This window comes from Plasmodium cynomolgi, chromosome 13 (genome assembly GCF_000321355.1).
Source record: "Plasmodium cynomolgi strain B DNA, chromosome 13, whole genome shotgun sequence".
In the NCBI taxonomy this organism is placed as follows: Eukaryota; Apicomplexa; class Aconoidasida; order Haemosporida; family Plasmodiidae; genus Plasmodium; species Plasmodium cynomolgi.
In genome coordinates this window covers 426,497-450,526 of record NC_020406.1, presented here as the reverse complement: position 1 = coordinate 450,526, position 24,030 = coordinate 426,497, and the positions used below count along the sequence as shown (strand labels likewise).

The 24,030-nt window shown below is 43.7% G+C and overlaps 7 protein-coding genes across 7 annotated transcripts in view; 4 read left to right on the top strand and 3 right to left on the bottom strand.

Annotated features, from left to right (window-relative positions):
- Positions 1-1,561, bottom strand: part of PCYB_131960 (mannosyltransferase) — a gene marked incomplete at both ends in the record, with an annotated part of 2,611 nt that extends 1,050 nt beyond the window's left edge. The window contains 3 exons of the mRNA XM_004224220.1: positions 51-188; positions 455-572; positions 747-1,561. Coding sequence (XP_004224268.1) covers positions 51-188; positions 455-572; positions 747-1,561 — 1,071 coding nt within the window. The remainder of the gene's footprint in view (positions 1-50; positions 189-454; positions 573-746) is intronic.
- A 3,002-nt stretch (positions 1,562-4,563) lies between these two features.
- Positions 4,564-6,395, top strand: PCYB_131950 (hypothetical protein; the record flags this gene model as incomplete). The annotated part of the gene is made up of 3 exons (XM_004224219.1): positions 4,564-5,881; positions 6,004-6,057; positions 6,301-6,395. 3 exons carry the CDS (start codon positions 4,564-4,566, stop codon positions 6,393-6,395), a joined length of 1,467 nt encoding a protein of 488 aa, XP_004224267.1.
- Positions 6,396-8,438: 2,043 nt separating this feature from the next.
- Positions 8,439-12,515, top strand: PCYB_131940 (hypothetical protein; the record flags this gene model as incomplete). Its single annotated transcript, XM_004224218.1, has 2 exons — positions 8,439-9,909; positions 10,003-12,515. The coding sequence occupies 2 exons, from the start codon at positions 8,439-8,441 to the stop codon at positions 12,513-12,515; spliced, it is 3,984 nt and encodes a 1,327-aa protein (XP_004224266.1).
- An 808-nt stretch (positions 12,516-13,323) lies between these two features.
- Positions 13,324-14,556, bottom strand: PCYB_131930 (hypothetical protein; the record flags this gene model as incomplete). Its single annotated transcript, XM_004224217.1, has 1 exon — positions 13,324-14,556. A coding segment is annotated over one exon (1,230 nt), but the record flags the coding sequence as incomplete, so codon positions are not given.
- A 1,105-nt stretch (positions 14,557-15,661) lies between these two features.
- Positions 15,662-19,157, top strand: PCYB_131920 (hypothetical protein; the record flags this gene model as incomplete). Its single annotated transcript, XM_004224216.1, has 3 exons — positions 15,662-15,680; positions 15,963-16,392; positions 16,622-19,157. 3 exons carry the CDS (start codon positions 15,662-15,664, stop codon positions 19,155-19,157), a joined length of 2,985 nt encoding a protein of 994 aa, XP_004224264.1.
- Positions 19,158-20,940: 1,783 nt separating this feature from the next.
- On the top strand, positions 20,941-22,141 carry PCYB_131910 (hypothetical protein; the record flags this gene model as incomplete). Its single annotated transcript, XM_004224215.1, has 2 exons — positions 20,941-21,829; positions 22,005-22,141. The coding sequence occupies 2 exons, from the start codon at positions 20,941-20,943 to the stop codon at positions 22,139-22,141; spliced, it is 1,026 nt and encodes a 341-aa protein (XP_004224263.1).
- Positions 22,142-23,154: 1,013 nt separating this feature from the next.
- PCYB_131900 (hypothetical protein) lies at positions 23,155-23,760 on the bottom strand (the record flags this gene model as incomplete). The annotated part of the gene is made up of 1 exon (XM_004224214.1): positions 23,155-23,760. A coding segment is annotated over one exon (606 nt), but the record flags the coding sequence as incomplete, so codon positions are not given.
- Between the last annotated feature and the right edge of the window lie 270 nt (positions 23,761-24,030).

Below are 24,030 nucleotides of genomic sequence, written 5' to 3'. Positions count from 1 at the left end.
AGAGCAGGGCATAACAGGGTAAACAAATGCCCTTGCGCGCATATGCATACGCACCCTATGAGGACCCTCCCCTCTGGTAGCATATTTACCTGCAGGAACATGGACAATTCCAAATTGGCCCGCGCGTACTTAAAGCCGAACAGCGCCACTAACACGGCTTGGGGAACAAATGTTATGAGGGGCATGATCTGCGCGGGGGGCGAGTTGGGTCACGTTGCGGCATGTGGGTGTAGGAAAAAGCAGTTTCCCCCCTGTGCATGTATGTGTGCATGTGTGAGTGTGCATTTTCACGGTCGCCGGAGGGAAGGTAGCCCCTTTAGAAGAAGCAGCCACAACTAGCAAAGCAACGCCGTTTTCACTCGTAACTGTAGCTGTGCTGTTTGGCTGTCACTCTCCATTTGTTAAGGCTGACATGGTATGGCAAAATAGGGAGAACCCCTTGACACTGCGTTACCTTGGAGTTACCCTCAATGCTCAGGTACATAAGGTAAAAGAAGAGGGAAAAGTTGTGTCTGTGATCCCGACGCACGAGGTGGTATATGAAGGACTCGTGCAGAAACGCGTATCCGTACCTGCCATGGAGGGGGGGAAAAAAAAAAGTACACCCATATGAGAGAAGGTTATCTGTAAGTGGGTCCACCCGTGTAAAGATTGGTGCAGCAATTTTCACGGGGGAGGTACCACATGGGAGGTACCACATAGGAGACACCACATGGGAGACCCCCCCACGCGGAGTAATTCCTCACATTCGATAAAACACCCCGTTTAGCAGCATAAAGGTGCCAAAACTGCACAGGGAAAAAACTAGCTGGTCCCGGTTTAGCTTAAGCAGTCCCGCAAAAAGTTGGCCGATTGAGCGAAGAGTCCAACTAATCGGATTCACACAAAGGTCCTGTTGTTTATCCCCTTGGAAAAAGTTATCCTTGGCTAAGTAGTTTTTGTTCAGATAAAGCATCAGAGGGAGGGCATAGATAATTGGGTATATCTTAAAATTAACAGCTAGCCCATAAAAAATAGCTGCGAGGTAAATTTTCTTCTGATAAATGCAAAGGAGAGTTAACAAAACGAACAAGCAGGGGATGCAGTCGGCATTGCCCCTAATGGATATTATGATAACCATCGGATTTAGGATCCACAAGGAAACATAAAAAATGTAATTCTTGCATGCAGGGTATTTAATTCTTAAGATTCTAATCAGGACAATGGCGATGAGAAAATCGAATGATGAGAACAAGATTTTGCCAAAGGAAAAATGAAAAAAAAAATTGGGCACCATCAAGTATGCCAATAGGGGTGTATATCTATAGGTGTATCGTTTATAAGGCGATTCATTCCTCAGTACATATTTGGCAGCATCTGAGTAGACATAGTAATCGACATCTGTAAACTTCACATCGAAATTGTTGTCATGCCACAGGCTGTAGTAGTAAATAATTACACGAACTATGATCCCTAGGAGGAGAACTAATTTTGTCAGGCTTTTCGCATGGCTGGGGTCCATGTTGGCACTTCTGTTCCTATGTTCCATTTGAGACTCTTTTCGTGGTATAGTGGCTGCCATTTTGGGGGCCACGTTGCGTCTACCGCGCGGTCCATGCCGTTTGGGGGGTCAGCGACGAGACATCGGTAATGATGTTGATTGTGGCACCACCTACCCTACACTGAGGGCACATATCCTCACGGGCGCTTCTTAGAAAAGGGGAACAATTAAATCTAAATAATTTCCAGGGCAGCCTCTTCCCATTTCTTCCCTTCAACGATGCTCATCAGCGCACTTCCCCGACTGGTGCACGAAAGATGGACTCTTACGCGGGGTTAAGAAGCGGGAGTGAACTGGTGAGAAAGCGGACGGACCATTGCGGTTATTCAGCCGAATGGGGAACGTCCACCAAGTGTGGCGGTTTAACTATTGTACGTAAAAAAAAAAAATCCGTTGTGCGGCTTTTCGTTCGATTCACAAAAATTTTGCTCAACTGGCATGTAGTGGAATTTTTTTTTTTTTTTTTTTCTTCACCCTCGCAACGTTTTTCGCTTTGTTCGTATTTTCCCGTTAGCACCTTTGTGTATGCCCTTCTGGGAGTCGACTTAACGGGCACATACTTTCTCGATCGTCACGATTGTGTTATCGGCACATGGTTACATTTTCGCAAGAAGTGACGTGAAGGGTGCAAGCATGGGGGACATGGGACATGGGATATGGGACTACGAGGATTGGGGGAAAAAAAAATACCCGTATCATTTTTCCCTCCCATAAAATAGCCAATAAAATTGTGGGGAGGAATTTCCTTCTGCAGTGGTTGGCAAATTTTTCTTTTTTTTTTTTCCTCCTTTTGCTGACTGCTGAGTAATAATTGTGGCGAGTATTTTTGCTTTGAAAGAGGCAGCGGTAAGCATGGGGCCTCACCCTATTGGGGTTAAAATTTCCTCCCCATTACGCATTCATATCAGTGTTGCTTTTTTTAAAGAGCATTTGCTGATTTAAAGAAAAGCATGCTTTCCGTTTTCGCGCATATGAATATAGTTAAATAAATTTTTTTTTTTTCTTCACTTTTTTCAAACGAGCGACGTACAATTTTGTTCTCCCCATTTATTCGCAGCTCAGCGAGATGAGCGTTTACAGTGGGGGAGCAGTCCATCCTGCATTCCCCTTGGAGATTTTTCCTACCTTTGTATGCTTCCTCTCCCACTCGCACATAAAGTGGGGTTGTCACTATGGGCCTTTCTTGACAGGAGGCCCCATTCCGTAGTGACAAAAATGGCTACAATAAGGTGAAAAAAGTGGAAGGTGCCACGCGGGGGTGGGGGAAGAATAACCAACCGGAAGGAAGGTGTACATTACTCGCTACGTTACTACCCCACCCCCCAAAAGGGAAATAATAACCCACTTACTACTTTAGCAAAACGAACACCCCTTGGCAAATTTTCCCCGTTTAAATATTTTTTAAATTTTGAATGATGACAACTTGTTGCTGATAATTTGGGCCACGTGTTTTGTTTTCTTTTCTTTTTTCTTCCTGGAAAAAAAAAAAAACATCATACACGGGTAACGCCTTCTACACAGTTATGTGTGCAGATCCATGCGCACGTGCTGATGTAGGAGAGCGCAAGATGATGGCTTAATCTTCTCACTGACAAAGTTTAAAAAATATTATGTGTGCATTTTTTGCTCGCGTGGAAAGAAGGGGAGAAAGAACAGCTGCGTATTCACAGCATTCTGCGCATGTCCAAAGTTGGTCCACGCACAAATGTGAGCAGTTATTTTGTCGAATTTTTTTACCCCTGTTGGAAAATATTGAGGACACATTGTAGTAGTATTCCCAATGGGTACACTTTTGCTGGAGTTATCTCAAAATTGCGTATGTATATCTGAACAGGTACCATTTTTTAGTGTGTGTTTTTTTGTTCATTTTGCTTTGAAGTCTTCCCCGTTCGAGGTGCTGCCCGTGCAGCGAGGAAAAGGTCAAAGTGTGGTCACGTGAAAAGGTACAATAACGGTTCGACGGCACTGGGATGAATGAATGTTCCTGCATGGAAGGCGTCCAAAGTTCAGTGGCGCGAATTCGATGGATGTTCTCTCCGCCTGAACATTTTACCCATGCCACTTGGTAAACTTAAACGAGAATGCGCATAAAAATATGCACTGTTCACTGACACTGCGTAATGTACATTTTCGAGTCGCATGATAAGCACATGCATATAAGCATACCTACATGCATCCGTTTGCTCTTTTTGGGAAACCCCCTTCCCTTGGTTGACATCAAAATTGACCTAGCGAAAAACGGAACAGGAATAAAGACAATTTCGGCGTTGTTCCAACATTAGTGAAAAAAAAAAATGAGAAAAAAAAAAAAAAAAAAAACGTAAAAGGCGTGGTTTATATAAACAATTTTTTTTTTTTTTTTTTTTTTCATAGGCTCATCCTTCGTTTGTCAAGTTGGGCAAATTCGAAATATAGTGTTATCCCCTCGATGGAGCATATTTTAAGGGCCTTTTTTTTTTTATCAAGTGGAAGCGAGAAAAGGTTACTCAGCCGCAATGTTGTCAGCAAAAATAGCAAGCAGTTTCGCTGAACATTTCTCTGAACATTTCCCTGAACGCTTCTCCTAACGTCTCTCTGAACGTTTCTCTGGAGTGCCTGGCAAAAGGGCTTCCCCGCTTAAGCAACACAAGGGGACCCCAACTTATGGAATTACCCCACCCTCCCCAGTTGAGTAGAATTTCTTTATGATAAAAGAACAAAAAATGTAACTGCCTATGCGTCATGTACACCCGTTATACGTACGCTGATCTGTGCGCGCATTGGGAAATCCATATTGGGTGATGAGGTATCCTTGTCTCCTACTGCCATCAGTGCGGTAGTCCACGCGCAACAGTCGACTTTTACGAGAAGCATATGCATTGCCCTGCGGCACTTCTGCTGATCCGTGTGCGGTGCATCTTGTTTGACCTGGTTTCGGCGTAACTTTCGCGCATCGTGCATCAGTCACATTGTAGCACATTTCTTGTCACCCTTCACCGGGTTAAGAGAAAACCCTCATTTGCACACCTGAGGAGAACCCTATTATGATAGCTGCGAACGGGGAGCGATTCGACGATGAGAGAAGGTCATGTTTCAAGTATTTCCTAACGCTCATGTTCTTACTTGTGCTGATGATGATTCTGAGGAAGCAAAAGGAAGAGGAAGAGGAGATAAGCAGCAGAGCAAAAATGAACCTAAGGCAAAATGAAAACTACCGAAACTTCGCATTTAGCTACTTAAGAGAAATTAGCTTCTTGAAGTACGACTCCGCTGTGTACATATCGCCAAACAGAAAAATTATTCCCAGCATAAGGTACATTAATAACTATACAGTGTATGTCCAAGGGTACGATAACATTTTACACAACTTTGAAAACGTGTCAGTGGGAATAAGTGAAGAGAAAAATAACTTCTACATTTACGCGCTAGCAAATAATAGACAGGAAAATGGAACCTGTGCAGGTACTACGTTTGGGGATGATGGCGCTGGAATGATTAACACTGTACTAATTGACACGACTTTGTTTCGAAATATACAGATCGGGAGTTGCCACGAAAAGGACACCTCTATGTGCTTTTTCGTATTCGTTCAGTTAAGTAAAAGTAAATGCTACAGTTTTAATAATTTATCCTACTCCTGCCATGCGAACAACACGGTGAAGAATCCTAATGTGTTTCTTGCGAGCAGTTACTGCTATGTCGTTTTGGCTAGCTCCAAGGTGGAACGTATATACGAATTTATTAAAGAGAAACTGATGGGAAAAGACCCATTTAACGAAAAGACCTCCACGAAGGACGTCGAAATAGTTACCCATTTTTGCGGAAATTTACTTAACCAAATCGCCACCATAGACGCGGTTAATGCCAGGCTGCTCTTTGTGCAGCGGTACATACGCAAGTTTGACAAGGGAGAGCAGGACAAGTTAAATGAAGGAAGCGACAGGGATAGCCCCTCCGCGAGTAACGGGAATAACCACAATGCAGACGATCAGACAAATAGCCCTGTAAATTTTAATACCGAGGAAAACAAAAAGGAGGAGTACCAGAGGTACACAAAATCGTACCTCCACAATAACAATTTTAAAAGTGAAAATAACAGCAACGCTGTGAAGCTCCAAATCAGCTACCATTTGTCCGTAATCAATTTAGCTTCAGAAAACAGGGACATAATCGAATATGTAGAATATGCAAAGAACAAACCCGAGTTTTATCTGTTCCCACCCATACACATAACCTTCGACGAGCAGTCCAACTTTTACTACATCGTGCAGCACGAAAACAACGGGGTTTTAAATTTTATTTTCATTTCGCCGTCCACGCTGGTGGTTTATTACACCTTAAAAATACGCGAGTTCTACTCCGGTGAGTGCTTCTCGAGAGATGTGCGTATGCACATGCAGATATGGGTGAATGCATATGTGTGCGTGCGCGGACGGCCCACTCTCTACCAATGCAATATCTCCTTTTTGCTTCTTCCCATGCAGGATGGTTGCTGAACTCGAGCCGTGATTACGACAGCAAGGGGTTAATTCTTTTTGGTAATTCCGTGCAAGGGGTGTTCATTCGTTTGCGGCGTCGCGCTTTTGTGTGTCCCATTTTTTTTTTTTCCATTTGTGTGTTGACTAGCCAACCAGCTAGCCAGCTAGCTTTTTCTTTTTTTTATTTTTTTTATTTTTGTTTGTTAATACGTCATAGCGTATTTTCTCATTTTCACATTTTCGTCTTGCTGTGTCCGATTATTTCACCCTCCATGTGCACACCTTTTTTTTTTTTTCCTTTAGGGGAATACCCACCATACGAAGATGAGCTTCATGTTTGGGACATTCGAAATTTACAGCACAGGAAATACCTAGTTAACATTATTAAGACGTACTGAATTGAATTTTTTTGTTTTGGCCAGAATGCCTTTTGTGCGATTCGGCTTGTTATTCTGGCCGTACCCGCACTGCTCACTCTGCCTGTTTGTTCATTTGTTTGTTTTTTTCTTTTTTTCGAATAAGTCCCATTTTTTGACCAGAAGTAGGCAGCTGATAACCGCGCACCTAATTTGGTACCCAGAATGCATCTCCTCGTCCGTTTCTGCGTTTTCGCACGCGTTGATTTGTTCAGTGATGTGTGAAAAAGTGGGGGAACTATGAAATGGCGCAATTGCCGGATGCGCAGTAGCGTAACATTTGTACTTCAATATGTGCCTCTTTTGTCAACCAAGACGTTGGTAGAGTTACACATTGTATGATTAATTTTTTTTTTTTTCCTTTTTTTTAAATTAACAAAATGGTTGAATGGGTCCATTCCTAAGTGGCCCATCCAAATATCTTACGTTCTTTCCGTTCACAAATTTTACAACTTTGGTGCCTTGGCCATTTTTGCCCCAATGCAGAACATGCCGAGCGTTTTAAAAAAAATGTCTGTACCTATCTGAACCTGAAAATTGCAAACGCTAAATCGTGGCGGTGCCATTTGTTGGTAAAAGCAGCAAAGTGCCGCTTATACCTTTTAACGCTAAGGTTTCCGTGCAAAATGGTAGGCGTCCCTTTTTAGGAGATCATCCATATAAAGAAGAGGGGTATCCAAATCGAGTTTTACCCCTCTGTGTATATCTGCATGGTATAATGTTACGGTGGGTAACGCTGGAGCCACGGAGAATTGCCAAACTGGTAGAAACTGTTCTGAACAAGAAAAGAAGTCCTCGTCAACATGCAGGTTTTCCTCGTTAGCATATCCTCATATATAGGTAAGCTTTAACATGTCATATTTCTAAAGCTTCACAAGTATGTGCTTCGAAAAGGTTTGCCTTATGTTTGCCTGTGGGCCGTAAAGTGTGTTAAACTCAACATTCGTTGACGCCGGAGTTGGTTGCATGAAAATTCTGGTCATCCTACGCGCGAAGCATATGTATACTAATCTATACGTTCATGCGCTGGTTTACCCGATGCTAACTGAAGGGTCACCAAACTGGGGAAGTAAAAATGCAATTTTGCTTCTTAAAATGCTATCTTTTAAAAAATATATAATTCTTTTTTTTAAAGTACATGGGGTTTATGTAGGCGTGCGTGCCACACGGCGTAAAACTTTATGCATGCGTAGCCAGCATGTATATATATTATATACATATATATATAGATATACATATATATTTTTTTTTTTTTTTTTTTTTCTTCTATAAATTGCCCTTTTTTTTTTGGCGCGAAACTGCCATTCATTCCTGTGCCATTTTAACATACGCAAAAAATGCAGAAAAAGTGAAAACCATCCGAACGCAACTCTAGTTTTTTTTTTTCTTCTTTTTTTCTACTTAGAGTATGTCAAAATTTTTCGAATGAAACAGATTTTTTTTTTTTTTTTTTTTTTTTTACCGCCACAGGACGAAGAAGTTCTATAGAATTATGTACAACATTTATATTTGTGCGAACTGTACTTTTTTTTCTGTAAGTGCCAGTAGGTTGTAAGTACAGAAATGTATTCATATAGGTATCTATTAGTATAATTGTATATAAGCATGGCTACTTCTAAAAACGTTAACTTGGGTTTGTTTCAGCATTTTAATTAAATGAAGGAGCACCATGTAACCTATATAATGGGTTGACATCTTTCCCCGATTTTTTCTCCCTTCATTTTTCCAATTCGAAACGTACATTTTGTTAATTTCTGTCAAAAAAATGAGGCCCGAAACGGGGTGGAGAAAGCTTGATGTGGATATATAAACCAAGCGTTATGTTTACACGAACCTATCTGACCGTGTGTGCGTTGACGACGCGCTCGGTTTACTTATACATAACGTAGGCGCAACAGTGCATACAACGTACGTGCATATTTACAACCACACGTGAAAAAAAAAAAGGCACATCGTTTTTAAACGAGTGGAAGATCATCACCACGTGTGCCTCCCATCCTCTTTGTTAATCCCCCGTCCTCAAGCATGTCACTAACGCTTTTTACTAATGATAAGAGGAGAAAATATTTAGGCAGTAACAGACCAGAAGGTCGCGTAGGACATTCCCTACATCATTACTATGAGTTAAGCGCAACGGAGGAAGTGAGAAGTGGCTCGTCTGGAAGAGACGACGATGAAGAGACGGACCAGACACGCGCAGTACACCGTATGGAAGGTGAGTACCCGTACGCCATAAAGTCTGAGTTTATTTCAAATCGGGATGAATGTAATAAATGTGGACAGGCCGAAATAAGCAATAGAAACTGTGGCGATGATGTGAAAGGCGAACTACAGGAGGGAGAAAAATCCCCAAAAGGTAATCCGGAGGAAGCATACAAAGAAGAGAAATTATTCACCCAATGTCCCCACACTGGAAACCATTACATAAAAAATGACGACCATATGGGTAGTATATCCCATGGGGGGAAGAAGGGTTATTACCATAATAGGTTCATCCATGGGAGGTATAAAGTTGTGCTATTCGGGGGAGGGCTACCAGAAGAAGAGTTTGTAAAAAATTACGCAAATGGATGTGCACAAGCCAAGGGGGACGAAGAAGATGGCAGCTACAACAAATACAGTATGATGTCTGTAGAGAATTCTCTACAAAGAATGTTTAATGATCTATACATATGTGAGGAAGAAAATGACGATTTTGAGAATTGGGTAAATGTGAAGACGCATAATGTGCCTGAAGCGAGGGCATTCCATGCGTCATGTATTGTTAACTTAGGGTTAAATGGTGTTTTTTTGTTTATCCATGGAGGTAAGGTGAAGAATGACAAGCTCGCGGATGACCGATTATGTGCCTTGAATTTGAGTAGAATTTCATATCGTGCTTGGCGAAACCGGAGCGGCAGCAGATGTAGTGGAGAACCAGAGGGGCGGGACGAAAGTGACACCAGCGACACCCCCATGGTAGAAGAAAACAACGAACATAATCGGACGGAGAGTAATGATCATCCGAATGAATATGAGGGAGAACATCTTCCAAACGGCAACCCCCTGAAGGAGAACCAACATGGCCTCGCTAGCAATGCGGTTATGAAAGAGGATCGGAATGAAAAGGACGAGAAGGGAGCCCCCCCAAATGAGGGCCCTCAAAATGGTGTAGTAAAAAAACAGGCAGAGGGGGAGGTGGTGGAAAAAGAAGAAGAAACGATTGGCGAGTCGCTAACTCGGAGAAGCAAAAATTGTGAATCCCCGAAGGGGGAAGACAAATGGAAGAACAATAGTCATCATGGTGAGAAAGGCAACCTTGACATGGATAATGGCCCAAATTGCCTGAAGAAAGAAGCGTGTAGTGATACAAAACCAGATGCAGCAAAGTTAGGGGCTCCTCCCCAAGAAAGGAACGTTTTAGCCAACCAGAAGAAGAAGAAGAAAAAGTGGTCGTGTTCATCGTCCCATTTGTGTTCCGCATCGAGCGGGTCTGCATCCAGCGAATCTGCCTCGAGTGGGTTCGCCTCCCCCTCCTCATCGTCTTCTTCTTCCAACTCGTTGCCTCCGTGCGACTCGGCCTTTTTTCGCTCCAGCTATTACCGCACAGGAGATAACCAATTTGACGAGGACGACAAAGACGTGCTTGTGAATTCTCGTGTCCCAGTTAAAACGTTGCTCCTCAGGGAAAATAACTCCTTCTGTGGTACTGCCTCCTCCCCCTCCGAGGAAGACGAAGACGGACGTGAAGACGGACATGAAGACTCAGATGTGCACGCACGAAAAAATGGAGATTCCTCCTTCAAAAGGTTCAAAAAGGTGAAAAGGACATGGGTCCTCATCCAAACACTGGGAAGGAAGCCAAACAGTAGGTACGGACATACCTTGGATTTTCTATATCCCCATTTAGTCCTATTTGGGGGAAACGAACATGCACACGATGATGAGGAAACCCCTTTTTGTAAAAATGACCTATGGGTATTGAACATAAAAAAGGGGAAAACAAAACGAACAAAATCGGAGAGGAAAAAAATTCTTTACTTTGTGTGGCAAGAAGTAGAGTACCAATGTGTAGATCCTTTGGGCAGATATTTTCACGCCACCACAGTATGGTATGACGTAGAAAATAAAACGAACAAATTAATTTTATATGGAGGTAAAATGAGAAAGAGAACGAGTGTTAGTAGCAGATTGTTAGCTCTGCAGAATTATGGAAATAAATGGAGGTGGTCCTTTTTACCAGTTTATGTATCCCCCCTGAATGAAAACAGAGCATGTCATTCCTTGGTCTTCGCCCATAATCATATTTTTATCATTGGGGGAGAAGACTACATGTATAGGTATATCGAGAAAATGCCATCCGCCTTGTATTCTTTTGAAACTAAAAAATTCCAATATATTAACGACTTCAGCGCGAAGGCCTGTTTAAAATGCTTTGCAAAAAATGAGACCATTTATTCCTGGGGAGGATTTACTGACGTATCATGCAATCAAAATTATTTACCGAACAATTTTGTGACCATTGATGTAACCCCACATGTTATGTTTATCCAAATGAAGGAAGACCTTGTAGATGAGTATGATGAAAACAACAATCTCGTTTTGAAGGAAGACCCCGAATCCGATGATGATATTTACAATCGCATGAAAAAAAAAATCTTAAAAATACAGAATAGGAAGATGGAGCTGGAGAAGAATCTACTTTACCAGACGAAGCTAAATGAGAATTTGAATTTTCGCATCAAGTCGCAGATGGTGCAGTATCAGAGGCTGGTGCAGCTGCTGAATGTGAAGCAGAGTCAGAATGCTCATCTGATGAACGCCTTCAAGCGCCAGAGCCTTCCCCTCGACGGTGGCAGGATTAGCGGCAGCATTGGGGGCAGCATTGGGGGCAGCATTGGGGGCAACATTGGGGGCAACATTGGGGGCAGCATTGGGGGCAACATTGGGGGCAGCATTGGGGGCAGCATTGGGGGCAACATTGGGGGCAACATTGGGGGCAACGTCGCCGGGTGCCACGCCCCATCGCACCCCCTGCCGAGCGCCCTTCCATACGACGTACCTCCTAGCGTACACCACATCGCAACGCACGACCTGCCGCACGGCTCATACCACAGCCTGCACGATATGCCTCTGCACGAGGTGCCTCTGTACGACGCGAACCCTAGCATCAACATGAACAGCATCAGCATGAACAGCTGCAACCCGAACAGCTGCAACAACTACGCGCAGTATAACAGTGAGGACCTCTTCAAAATGTCGATAAGCGAACAGGACAACTTCACCCACCCGATGGCTGCAGGCATGGTGAATACCCACGCCAGTGGGTTGCACAGCGAGTACGAGTGCAGTGTAGTGCGGCACAACGTGGAAGCGAAGCAAACAGGGAGCGAGCTGCCCTTGGCCGACGTAGGAAAGTACAAAAATATGCTGTCGGATGAAAACTTGCGGAGCATTCCCTACACGGACTGCACGAATGAGAAGGGTAACAAGAACGTGGAGGAGCAGGAGCAGTTGCAGTTGCGGTTCGAGGGAGGGGTAGCGCCGGATCATGCCGGTATACCGATCAACCAAGTGAGCGCAGCGGGCGAAAACCCCCCATGTGGGGGGTATAACCCCAGCGAGGGATACCCGCCCCCTTGCGAACAGGTCAGTAGTGTCCCCGAAAGTGTGCCGTACCACACGTTTAGTGGTATGTCCGAGTTGTGCGCCACGAATGGAGGGCAGCTCCCCTGGATCGGACATACAAGTAGTTACTCCAACGGAGCAGGTCATCCGTTCAGTGGATTGGATCAACCACCCGAAATACCCATAAAGAATAGCACTCCTTTTGTGAATGATTATTGCACGGGGATTCCCCTGGATGTGCCCACAAATAACCTCCAGGCGAGTGGCAGCAACGATAGAATTGGCATCCCCTCGTCAATACAGAGGGGCGTTATTGGTAACGAAAAGGAAGGAAGCACCGTTACGGGCGTTAACAACGAGAGTGTGCAAGCCCAGGCCGAGGGGAATTGCGCAAACAGGGAGGCGTCCAATCAACGGGTGCGCCGAAAAACGGCCGCCAAGTGCTTGCAGCTGATTGAGCAGGACAGGCTCAGCAGGATGATGAGTGAGAAGTAGCGCACCCTGGATGGCAGAGAAGGGAAAAAGCAAGCCAGGTTGGTATTTAGCGGGTTAGCCTTCAGCAGGGTGGCCTTCATCAGGATGGCGGATTTACTAACCCATTTGTCAATTTACGAATAAGTTAAAAAAAAAAAAAAAAAACAAGCTAGAGAGCCATAGCGTCGCATAGACACCACTTTGCTGATGCGGTTGGCAAATGATTTGACTCTAATTAGAAGGTCTCCATTCTTATACTGTCGTTTTCTGCAGCGCAACGGTGCGCTTTATTCGCTCTGCGCGTATTTGTTTTCGCCTTTTCGTTTTTTTTAGCCGCGTAAATTATCTGTTTTACTGAGTCGTTTTTTTTAGCCGCGTAAATTATCTGTTTTAATGAGTCGTTTTATTTAGCCACGTAAACTATCTGTTTTAATGAGTCGTTTTATTTAGCGCTTTCATTGCATCCGATTTAGTTTACTTACATTTTAAGCTACTTTTCACCTCTTCACATTTTGCACCCCTTCACAGTTTGCACCTCTTCTCATTTTTCGCTACCTTTCACCTCTTCTCATTTTAAATGTGGCTCCCCCTCCCTCCCCCTTGTTTGTGTCCAACGAAATTGTGAATGACTCCAAACGCATTTTAAAATAGCCTTTCCTTTGCGCATTATGTTAAAGGCAGAAATGAACAACGGTGGATACGCGGGCACAGAGTGTTGCTGGCACGGGCGGGCAAAACTGGCTGGTGCGACTGGCTCATGCTTGGGGCATTTTCCCGGTCGCTCGGCTGGCGGGAGTTGTCCGTGTACACGTGCGCGCGTGCACCCTATCACTGGAGTGCCCCTGAATCCCGGTTTATACCCCCGCTAAGGAGGCGACACCTCACATTGAGCTTCGACATCCAATTGGAAACGCTGCGCAGGAAGGGTCCATTCGTCAGCAAATCCTTGGGAAAGCCTTCCCCTCGGAGGAATGCCCGATTCTGCACGAACCCTACTTTGATTAGATACTTAGTCGACTGGAAATCCAACACCATGTTTGTGTTCTTCATTTTGTACAAATAGCCATTTGAAAGGTATGCATTTTTGTAATTTGTCCTTTTCTTTTTTATCAGCTTGCAGTAGCTAGCTAATTTGTCTTGTTTCAAAATGAGCATGACCATATATTTGCAAAGAGTGAGATTTCCATTTTTACAAAATAGGGGGTTACAGGGATGTTTTTTTTTTCCTTCCCCTTTCTTCCTTTTCTCATTTTTAAAAGCAACGGTGTAGTTTCTCACCGTCTTTGCATGAACGTTTTGATGAGTGTACTTATATCTATACAGCTTAACCATTAGTGGTTCTTCCCCTGGGGGTTCATGAACGGGGGGGGGAAAAAGATACGCGGTGGAATCTCCACCGATTTGTTGGTGTCTCCCCATTTGGGGTGGACACCCCTCCTTCGGACTCAGACTCACCACGCGGTGACTGGACAAAACTCGCTTCACGTACATGCCCCAAATGGACAATAAATTTTGTCCATGCGGTAGGTACTGGCAATTTCTAACTATGAAGAAGAAAATCGTTTGACTTAAAAAGCAAAAATGGAAATTCAAAATTTTTAAGTAGCTTTTGAATATATCAACTATGATGTCGAATTGGTCTGAAATTACTTCCTCCACTTTGGAAGGGTCTCCTCCCCTCAGGTAGGGTTTCCCTAACGTATGTAGTATTGTGTCCCTCAAAAGGAATTGCTTGCATTTATGTGCTTCCTTCCCATTGGTGTGGTCATCGTGAGTGATCCTGAGTGGTCCGTTTCTGCTTTGCTGAGTTTTGCGTCTCCCGCTGATGGTACCTTCCTCTAAATGGCTAATCAATCCGCTCAACCAGTTTAGGTGATTCAAAATGGGCCTTTCGAACGAGTGAAATGAGACATATCTGTAAATTTTGCCTCGTAGGAGTGCCTTTAAAATTATATTTATTTGGTGTAAACTAAGATCATTTTTTCTCTTCTCCGCAATTCGCAGTAGGCATTTGTAAAAATACACATTTCTGTGACCTTTTAACACCCCACTGTGGATGATTCTGTGCAGATTGGCTACATTTTTGTACTTGTTCCTGCACGCTTTGCTGTTATTGTTTGGTAGGAAGTCTTCATGCTCATGTATGGCCACGTGAATCTTGTTTCTTTCTTCGTTCAGCAGTAGGCGGTGGGCGTTGCTTATTCTTTTTATTTTGTGCAGCGTCAGCATTGTACGTCTGTGTGCAGTACTTGGGTTGGCTGGGCTCTTCCCCCGCTCTTTTCGCCGGCGCGCAGGTGGCAAGCCGGGCAAAGGAGGGGTTACTACTCCCCTGTTTGTTCTTCCGCTGTTTGTTCTTCCGCTGTTTATTCCTCTACTGTTTATTCCTCTCCTGTTTGTTCCTCCCCTGTTTGTTCCTCCCCTTTTGGCCTTTCCCCCTTCCTACACGCCCTGCAACAATTTACGCCGCGCTTGCCAATTTTCTGTGCATACGATAATCCCCGTTCGGCAATTTTTTCCTCCCCTCCCCAACGTTCCATGATTCCTTTGTTCTCGTCTCCACTGATTTATGCTCTATTTGTGAAAAACACACTTTTGGGTGTATCCTTTTCTGCCCAAGCGTTTGCTACATAAGTGTATCTTCAACCCACGCCTCGCAATTACGCGTAGGCATATGGGTACCTTTTTTTTCGAAGCGGCTCGCTTTGTCCCGAACGCAACGCAAATTTGTGAACGCCACTCCCCTTCAGCACATCCTGCAGCACCAATTTGGTTTCCTTTTTGTGACGTAGAAGAGGGGGGGGTAAACGCATCTCCGCCAAGTTTGTCATTTTGGTCAGATTTGTCACTTTTGTCACTTTTGTCACTTTTTCCACTTTTTACCTGAACGGATCATTTTTTTTTTTTCGTTTGTCAGTTTTTGCCCAGCCGTATGAACCTTTTGACGTAGCATTCGTGTTGTTCGCTCCGTTAGGGATGCCGCTTCTTCCCCTCGTCTGCACACAAATTGGGAGAATGGGGCAATCTCTCTAACTGTGGCCGCGGTGAAATTTGTAAAGGGGGAAAAGTGCCCAAAAGGGTACACCGCATAGAGCGCGCTGCAGAGAAGAGGGAGGCCTACACCTTGCCTCCCCCCCATAAAGAAGTATTGTCAGCCGCTCAAGTGCAAAATGGCCAGCGATGAGGAACGTAAGTGCCCACTGAGCAGAAGAGATTGGCATGGTCCCGATGTGCACTTTGCTTTGTAGCTGCGTGCACACGGAGTTGAGCAGTTTAACCGTGCCGCGAACCGCGCCGATGTCCGCTCTGCTAATCGCTCGACTAACCGCTCTGCTAATCGCTCTACTAACCGCTCTACTAACCGCTCTACTAACCGCTCCACTAACCGCCCTACTAACCGCTCTTCTAACCGCCCTACTAACCGCTCTTCTAACCGCCCTACTAACCGCTCTACTAACCGCCCTACCGCAGCGATCCCCGGGGAGGAAGTCGATCCGCCCAGCGAGGACCTCTACACGAAGAGGAAGAAAAAAAAAGAACGAAACGAAAGCGTCTACTTTGATAAGGTAAGGAAGAGCGAATATATCTGCGTGGAAATCCCAGGGAGGATCAAAAAAGGAAGCAGAGGATTGTCAGCCGTGGAAAGCTTAGGGGGGATAAAAAAAATAACAGAATTATTTCATATCAAGAATAATGGACACAGACATGAAGAAAATTTAATCTTAAGAGTTAACAACAATGACATGTTTTCCTCCTTCGTGGCAGCCAATTCAGCAAAAGTAAACAATGTCTTAATTAAAATTAAAAGGACAAGGAAGAATATCTACAAATTTGAATTCCTGGGGTTTGTTCGTTACATGTACTACTTTGACAACATGATCGACTTTTACTATATTCCCACGTTTTATAACCGGCGTGATTATAGCACTAATTATATACACTACTTAACGAAGGGGGGTCAAGAGAGGGGGAAAAAAAAAAAAAACAGCCACAGTAGCAGAAGCGGCGGAAGTGGAAGTGGAGGTGGAGAAAGGGGAAGGAAGATCGCGTGACGCTTTTGACCATTTGGAAAATCCCCTCGCGAATGACAGGGATGGTAGGTACTTCTTCCCCACCACGTTTGCTCGTAGTGGGGAACTGCTGGCCGATAGAGCGATAGGCCAACTTGGACCCCACCAAAATGGTGACAAAGAGAATATACCCCACATGGGTTACTATTCAAATCTTCAAACACAAGCACACAGCTGGAACAACATGACGGACACACAGATGTGCAACCATACGAGGCACACCTCGAACATGATGAATCTAAGTGCACAGCTGTATGATTCTGATAAAATGGCTAGCTACGAAAGAGGTTATTCTCAAAATATGAGCAGTAACAATCACGTGGGGCATAATAAAGACGCCCATTTGTTTTTACCCAAATGTGGAAGTAACCAGAACGATGCGAATTTCTTTCAGCTCAGTTCGAACGGAGAAAGGGAGGCAGAAGGGGGAGAGCACACAGATCGCCTCTACCGAATTAGCATTGAAGAAAAGGAGGAAGACAATCAGATGGGCTCCTTCACAGATATGCCAATTTGTGAAATGGGGCAAGATGTGGGAATCCCCAGGTGCAGCAATAGAATGAACGTTACCATTTTGGCAAACCCCCCAGGAGTAAATACCCAAGCGCAATTTCCAGGTGGAGAATCATCCCCCTTTGACGACAGCAGGTTTAACCACATGATGCAAACGGGTGGCCAAGAGTATGACTACTTCTCAGATTCTGATCACAATGAATTATACAAAAAAATTATAAGCTGTAAGGGTAATATTGAATTATTCGACCAAGTGAAGGAGAGTGAATTTTCGTCGGACGAAAGCGAAGGGTACGAATTAAACTGTTGCATCCATAGCAAAAATACCAATCCATATTTCTACAGAAATTACGAAGCAACAACTACGAGTAGGTATCTCAGGGAGTACAAATATTTAATAAGCAAATTTACTGCCCCCATTTTTTCGAATGTAGAAGCAAGCAAAGGAGAAATGGAAAAGTTTATTCAAGAGCTTATCATTAACAGAACTGAACAGGAAGCGTCGGGAGGTTCCACATTGCAGGGCGTGGTTGGGATGGCTCCAAATGTGCATGGGGTGATCGGGGAAGAAGTGCAGAGTCGTGACAATTTGGGTAAACCCGTGGGTGAGTACTGCGACGCAGGAGGAGTGTGGGGCGTGAGAGGGGGTGACGATGGAGAGCGGCATGGAGATCATCGTGCCGGTGAAGATACAGGTGTGCATTGTGATGATCATACCGCTAACCATTCGGATGATCATATCGCTAACCATTCGGATGATTACATCGCTAACCATTCGGATGATCATACCGCTAACCATTCGGATGATCATACCGCTAACCATTCGGATGATCATACCGCTAACCATTCGGATGATCATATCGCTAACCATTCTGTTGACCACTCGGATGACCGCTCCGACGGGGAAGAGCTGCTTATTGGAACCCCCCCAAGGAGCGGCCTCCCTCAGGACGACCACGAAACGAGCGAATCTAGAACCGCAAGCCGAAATGTAAACCACGCAGAAAAACAGAGTAACCAAATTATAGTAAGTAAAAAACCAGTCCACTGTAACCCGATAGCCAAATTTGATGACCCCACCCTTCCATGTATCCCATTCGATTCTGCATTAAAAAAATACGTCTCCGATAAGTTATATAAAAGGGTAAAGGATCTGTTCGAAGTGAGACCAATCTGGTCAAAGGAAGTCATATTGGAACATCTTGACAATGTGAGCACATACTGCCTCAAGAGTTGCTTCTCGCGAATTTGCTTCTACTTCGCGGATGGCCCCTGGAGACGCACCTATTGTAAATACGGCTACGACCCGCGGAAGGACCCCTCCAGTTATATCTACCAAACCATAGATTTTAGGGACAACTACTTTAGAGAGATTAAGATGAAGAGTGCAAATGAAATGAACAGAATTATTTTAAAGAAAAAAAAATTTATCGATAGGGTAGTTACAAAAATTATCAAAAGGGTAAATATTACGGGTAGGAGGAACACAAATAAAAAGGGCAAACGAGAGGGCATTTCGCAAAAGGGGAGTAACACCATGAGTGTGAAAAAAGAATCTCACACGGACCAAGCACATATGGATGAAAACGAAAAAAGAGATTTTAACATATATTCCGAATGTTCGCAAAGTTTCTCCCAACATTATGACGACCATGCTGAGGTTCCAAATGGGGACAAGTCTGGTTACCATCCCTCAACGAATAACCAATACCCGAAAGACATAAATGATCTTAAAAATATGTTCGACATATATTCAAGTGCTGTCTCCTCAAATGATGAAATTACTCCCCAGATGGATGAAGAAATTAATGACATTTTTCAGTTTTTAAAAAAATCAATCACCTTTCATTTGAGAAAAAGTTTTTCCGCGGAGTCCCACTTTTCCGTGAGCCCCCTGAAACTTTCAACAGTGTATCAGTACGTAGACATATACGACAACAACGTCGCAGATTATTTATCCAATTTGAGGACGCAAGACGTGTGTACGAAGGATTACGGGTGGATGAACAGCAACGATATCGCCAAAATTAGGGACATTCTGTTCGTCCGGTCGGTGACGTTGAGGAGGGCCCATATAAAGTAAGGCGGTGGCGGGGTCAAGCGGGGTTACCCTTCAGGGGCACCCACATCTCGCCATGTGTCCACAGCGCATACTTTAATGCCACGCACTGTGTACCGTTTTAATTTTGCACGGGGGAAGAAGCCCCCGTAAATCCGATCTGTCCTTCGCTATGAGTTTTTCTTTTCTTTTCTTTTCTTTCCTTTTTTTTTTTTTTTTTTTTTTCCATACGCGAGACTTCACCTGGTGAATAGTCGTATTTATCGTGTACTCTCGCGTGGACGCATTTTTCCAGCAATGAGCTACACACACATAATGGATTTTTTTTTTCTTCTTTTTGATTTACGCACAACCATCACCACGACACAGTTGGTGTTAACCCTTTTTCATTCACATTGATGTGTGATCCACTTCATTTTTATGTCGATAAATATCCCCACACGTTGAAAATGCGCATACAAGCATTTGAATTAAATTTTGTCCATTTTGCAAAAACACTCGTAAATATATTTAAACGAAAAAAAGGATTAAACCATGGCCATTAAAAAGGTGACCCTTTTTTCATTTGGCATGTGTGCTTCACTTGGGGGTGTACACAAGAGGCTTTTTCTCCTCATTTTGTAAGAGGCCTCGTTTTGGCGGCTCAGGGGGGGGGTGGATTTAAAAACAAAGGGGAAATAACCGGAGGGGAGAAAATAACTATGAGCTAGCTTAATTTCGTCTTTTTTTTTTTTTTTTTTTTTTTTCTACTACTGTTCAGGTAATTTTCCCCAATGCAGTTTTTTTTTTAACTGCTCATACAAAAGTGCGCAAGACGGACAAAAGTTCAGCCCACCTGGGGGGAAGCGGCATCCCCACTTGCTGAACAAAAAAGGGGCGAATTTTTTTAAAAATGTGTTGCCAAAAAGTTTAATCAAAAAAAGGGGGCTGATTCGTGAAATTGTAGACCACACGATGGCATGTCTTGTTTTTTGTCTACTTTAAATCAACTTTAATTCTGCACAAAAGAACAGTTCGATTGTAGAATTTTGGAAAGTGGAAAAAAACACATAAACGGGATTCATTTCAGTTCCCATCTGCCTGCGCCTTTTAAATGGGCTTTTAAAATTGCTTATATTAATTTTCCACAAGCGCTAAATTTAATAGCCATTTATTTTGCGGCACAGTGACACCCTTTCGGTGAAAATAACTTCTTAAAAAATATGCCCTACTAACAATGTACACCTTTGGCACACCTTTTTGTGACAACATTTGTACGTTACAATGTACAGCTGCTCGCAAAAAAAGGAAGACATTCGCTTAGGGGGGTAATGAGAGGTACCCGTTCATGTGGAAAACTTTGCGTTTTGCAAAAAGGCCATTCGTCAGAAGAAAAAACATCCTGCGAGAGCGCATGCGTGATGTGCACGACGAGAAGGAAATTTCTTCAAGCTCGGGCGTTTATTTTGCGTTGGTACCTTACGTGGAGTGGGCAATTCGCCAAGCGAAATAAAGTTTGGGGATCTTTCTATAACACGCTTGAAACGAGCTTGTACCATTTTTATGTTTTTTCCTTTTTTTTCACTTTTTTTCGTTTTTTTTCTTTTTTTCCCTTTTTCCGCAAAACGTTAAGACAAAGCCACCCGAATGACGGAACGACGAAACATGTCATGCGGGACAGTTGCCAAAGCGGACGCACAGCTTCTCTCAAATCTGCAAGCCAACCGCAGTGCAGAAACGTGAGCGTTCATCAGAAGGACTAGCCAAACGGAAGTAAATAAAAACGAATTACCAAGTGTAAAGGAAGGCAAAAAAAAAAAAAAAAAAAATGCGCGTTAACCAACTCGATGGAGAAATTGCAGCCATAGGAGAGAGGAACTCCAAGGAGAAACGTAAAAATGGAAAACTTGTGCATGAGCATGACGAATCAAAAGGGTACACAGAATTGAGAAGAAATTCCCAAGTGCGAAAAGACTTAACGAGCGAAAGGTATCGCATACGTGAGGACTACACAGGTTATAAGCAAACGTTCTATCAAAAGGGGAGTCAGGTTGAAACCAAGATGGCGGGAGAGTCCAATGCTAAGGAGGACACCTGGCTGAAATCCCCTCGCAACGACACAGAGCATTACAACATCATGTCCAGCACCGAAACAGTGATGTCTTCAAATGACAGTGTTGCGGACATGTACGAAACAAACTACAAATTCTTCGCAGTGAGGAAATCTTCTCTCAGTGAAGAGTCCCCAGGATCAGCATCCGATTGGCAACATAATTTAAAGTTGGACAGGATCAGGAGCAACCAAAATGATGTCTTCCAAGAGGATAGACGAATCGTTAGGCTTCCCAAGCCGTATAGAAGGAGTGGACCTCTCAATGGGAAGAGACGCATAGAGGAAAACGCCTTAACGGAGAAGCGCGCTTTAGCGGAGAAGCACGCTTTGACAGAGGATGCCAAAGAGGAAAAACACAAGAAAGACGGCCATGTGGTGTACGTGCCAAATCATGCCTACCTGGAAAGAAGCAATGGGAAGGTACTAGAAAAAAATAGCATAAGCAACTTCAACCCGCTAGTCCATGTAAGTACTATGCACTATTACTATAATCCCTGTGAGAGGCAAAACTGTAATGACAATCACTTCAGTTATGACTGTCCCTATGATTTTCAAAATGGATCATTTCGTTATGGTTGTCACCCCTTTTGTGAGTCGCATGACAGTAAGCGCCTTCATGCAGCAGACCGCGTTAGCACAAATGAGAGTAATTTTTATATGAACAAAAAATGCTCACTAGAATTGGATAATTATTTGAAAGGCATATACTTCACGAATAGGTCCTATATGGAGGCAGAACTGAGAAAGAAATGCAGCCATTATTTTCTGCCCCTTAGGAGGCCCTTCCGTGGAGGGGATTCCAACAGGGGGGCCGTTGCCTCTGGCGATCTCCTCCCTAAGCGTGAAAATGGTTCTATCGGCAGATTTAGCGGTGAATCTAGCGGTGAATCCAGCGGCGAATTCAGCTTCGGATTAAGCGTTGACCCAGTTGACCGGCTCAATGGCCGAATCCACCCCCAAGGGGCAAAGCATCAAACTCGCTCGCACAACTTGAGGAAGGGACGCAAATGTAAAGGGGAAGAATATCACCGAAGAAAAAATGCCGACCACGAGAGCCCACCATGTCTGAGCAAAAAAAATTTTTTTTCCCAACTGCTTAAAAATCTCAAGCTCTTGGGATATGCCCTATTTTTTTGCTTATTCATGAGCAAGGAAAATAAGACAATGAAGGAAAAACAAAACTCCACGCGCGGCGGGAAAAAGCCCTTTCCGCACTCGTCCTCCCTTAAGAGTGAAAGGAGGCGAAAATAGGGCCTCGAAGCGGAGCTGAAGCAGGTCGCGTCGAAGAGGCGTACGATGTGCAAAAATGAAAGAATGGTTGGAAGGCCAAAAAATAATCGCAACAAATGTTCAGATAATTTTTACAGTCGACGTGGAAGCGGACTACATGAAGACACCCTAGTAGGAAAATGGAAACGTGTGAGTTGGACCAAATTGTGAATAAAAAGGTAACGCAGAATTGGAGCCAAAAAAAAAAGGAAAAAAATATATTGCCTGGTTAGTTTTTTTTTTTTTTTCTCAAAATTGCACACAAGTTGGTACACACAAATGGCGGAAAAAAGTTAGCCCTTCAACGCGGATAACTGGATATTTGTAAAACACATTCCGGAAGGGATCTCCATCCATCGATCTGTCCATCCGTTCAAGCACACAAATTATGCTCACACGTATGAAGCAACAACGGGGAAGTAAAGGAAAAAAAAAAAAAAAAAAAAAAACTGTGTAGCTAGCTGTACGAGGGGGGTGTTATTTCCCCCGTCCACCCCCTTTCGCGTGTAATAATAAAATGAAGACTAAACAAACTACAGCCTTGGCATGTTCATCACAGTGATGATAAATGGTACCCTCTCCTACCCTGGAAAGGTGCGCATAACCCCGTGTATACATCTCAGCTCACACCGATTTGGACGCTTTAAAACCTACCTAAACCATAGCTCTGAGCGCAGCAAATATTTCTGTTAAAGCTTTCGTGTCATCGAAGCACATGTTGTGAAGACATATGGCGAACATAATCGACTTATACTTCATCAGAGCGGCATGGTCCTTCATAAATTGAGTACAAAACATTTCCAAGTAGGGATAGTTCCTTTCGCCAAAAATGATTTCCGTTTCTTGTTCCACCGAGAAGGGCATAATGATATTGTGAGAATGTACCCACACGGCAAATTTCCCATTCGGTGAGATAAAAAAAATGTTGTAATTTTTATAAAAAACGAGTGTGTACACATACGTTACTGTTTCGTCCTTGTGATTAATATTTACCGTTTTTTTTATTACTTCTGGGATGGCCATGCTTGGGGGATCCTTTCTCTCAGATAGGTGCCCATTTTTTTTGTCATTCAACATGCCATTATTTTCATGCGTATTGAGTTTTTTCATTGAGTTATTTACCAAATGGCAACTGAGACTGCTCATCATACGGTTATTATCCTCTATGTCTTTTGCGATGAAGCAGTTCGCATGATTTGTTCTCTCGTTGCTGAGGGGACCTTCGTCGTTCCGCTTGCTGCGTGGGGATGTTTGTTCGTCCGCCATCGTTCCGTTTTGTGTGTGTTTATCTGTTACGCAGCAAGTGGGCACGTATGAATGCATAAATATACGTATGAACCGTTGGTCAGTTTTTGTGCCTACAACTAGCGCGCCTCGGGGATGGGATGCCTTCCCCCTTGGCCTAACTCTTCCTACACCAGTGGTATGCGCTGGGACGACTTAACTTAATGCCGCTTTTTTATGTACTAAAAGGAGCTGCGCACTATATGTTCGTAAAGAAATTTTTTTTTTCTTCCTCAATCTTTCTATATANNG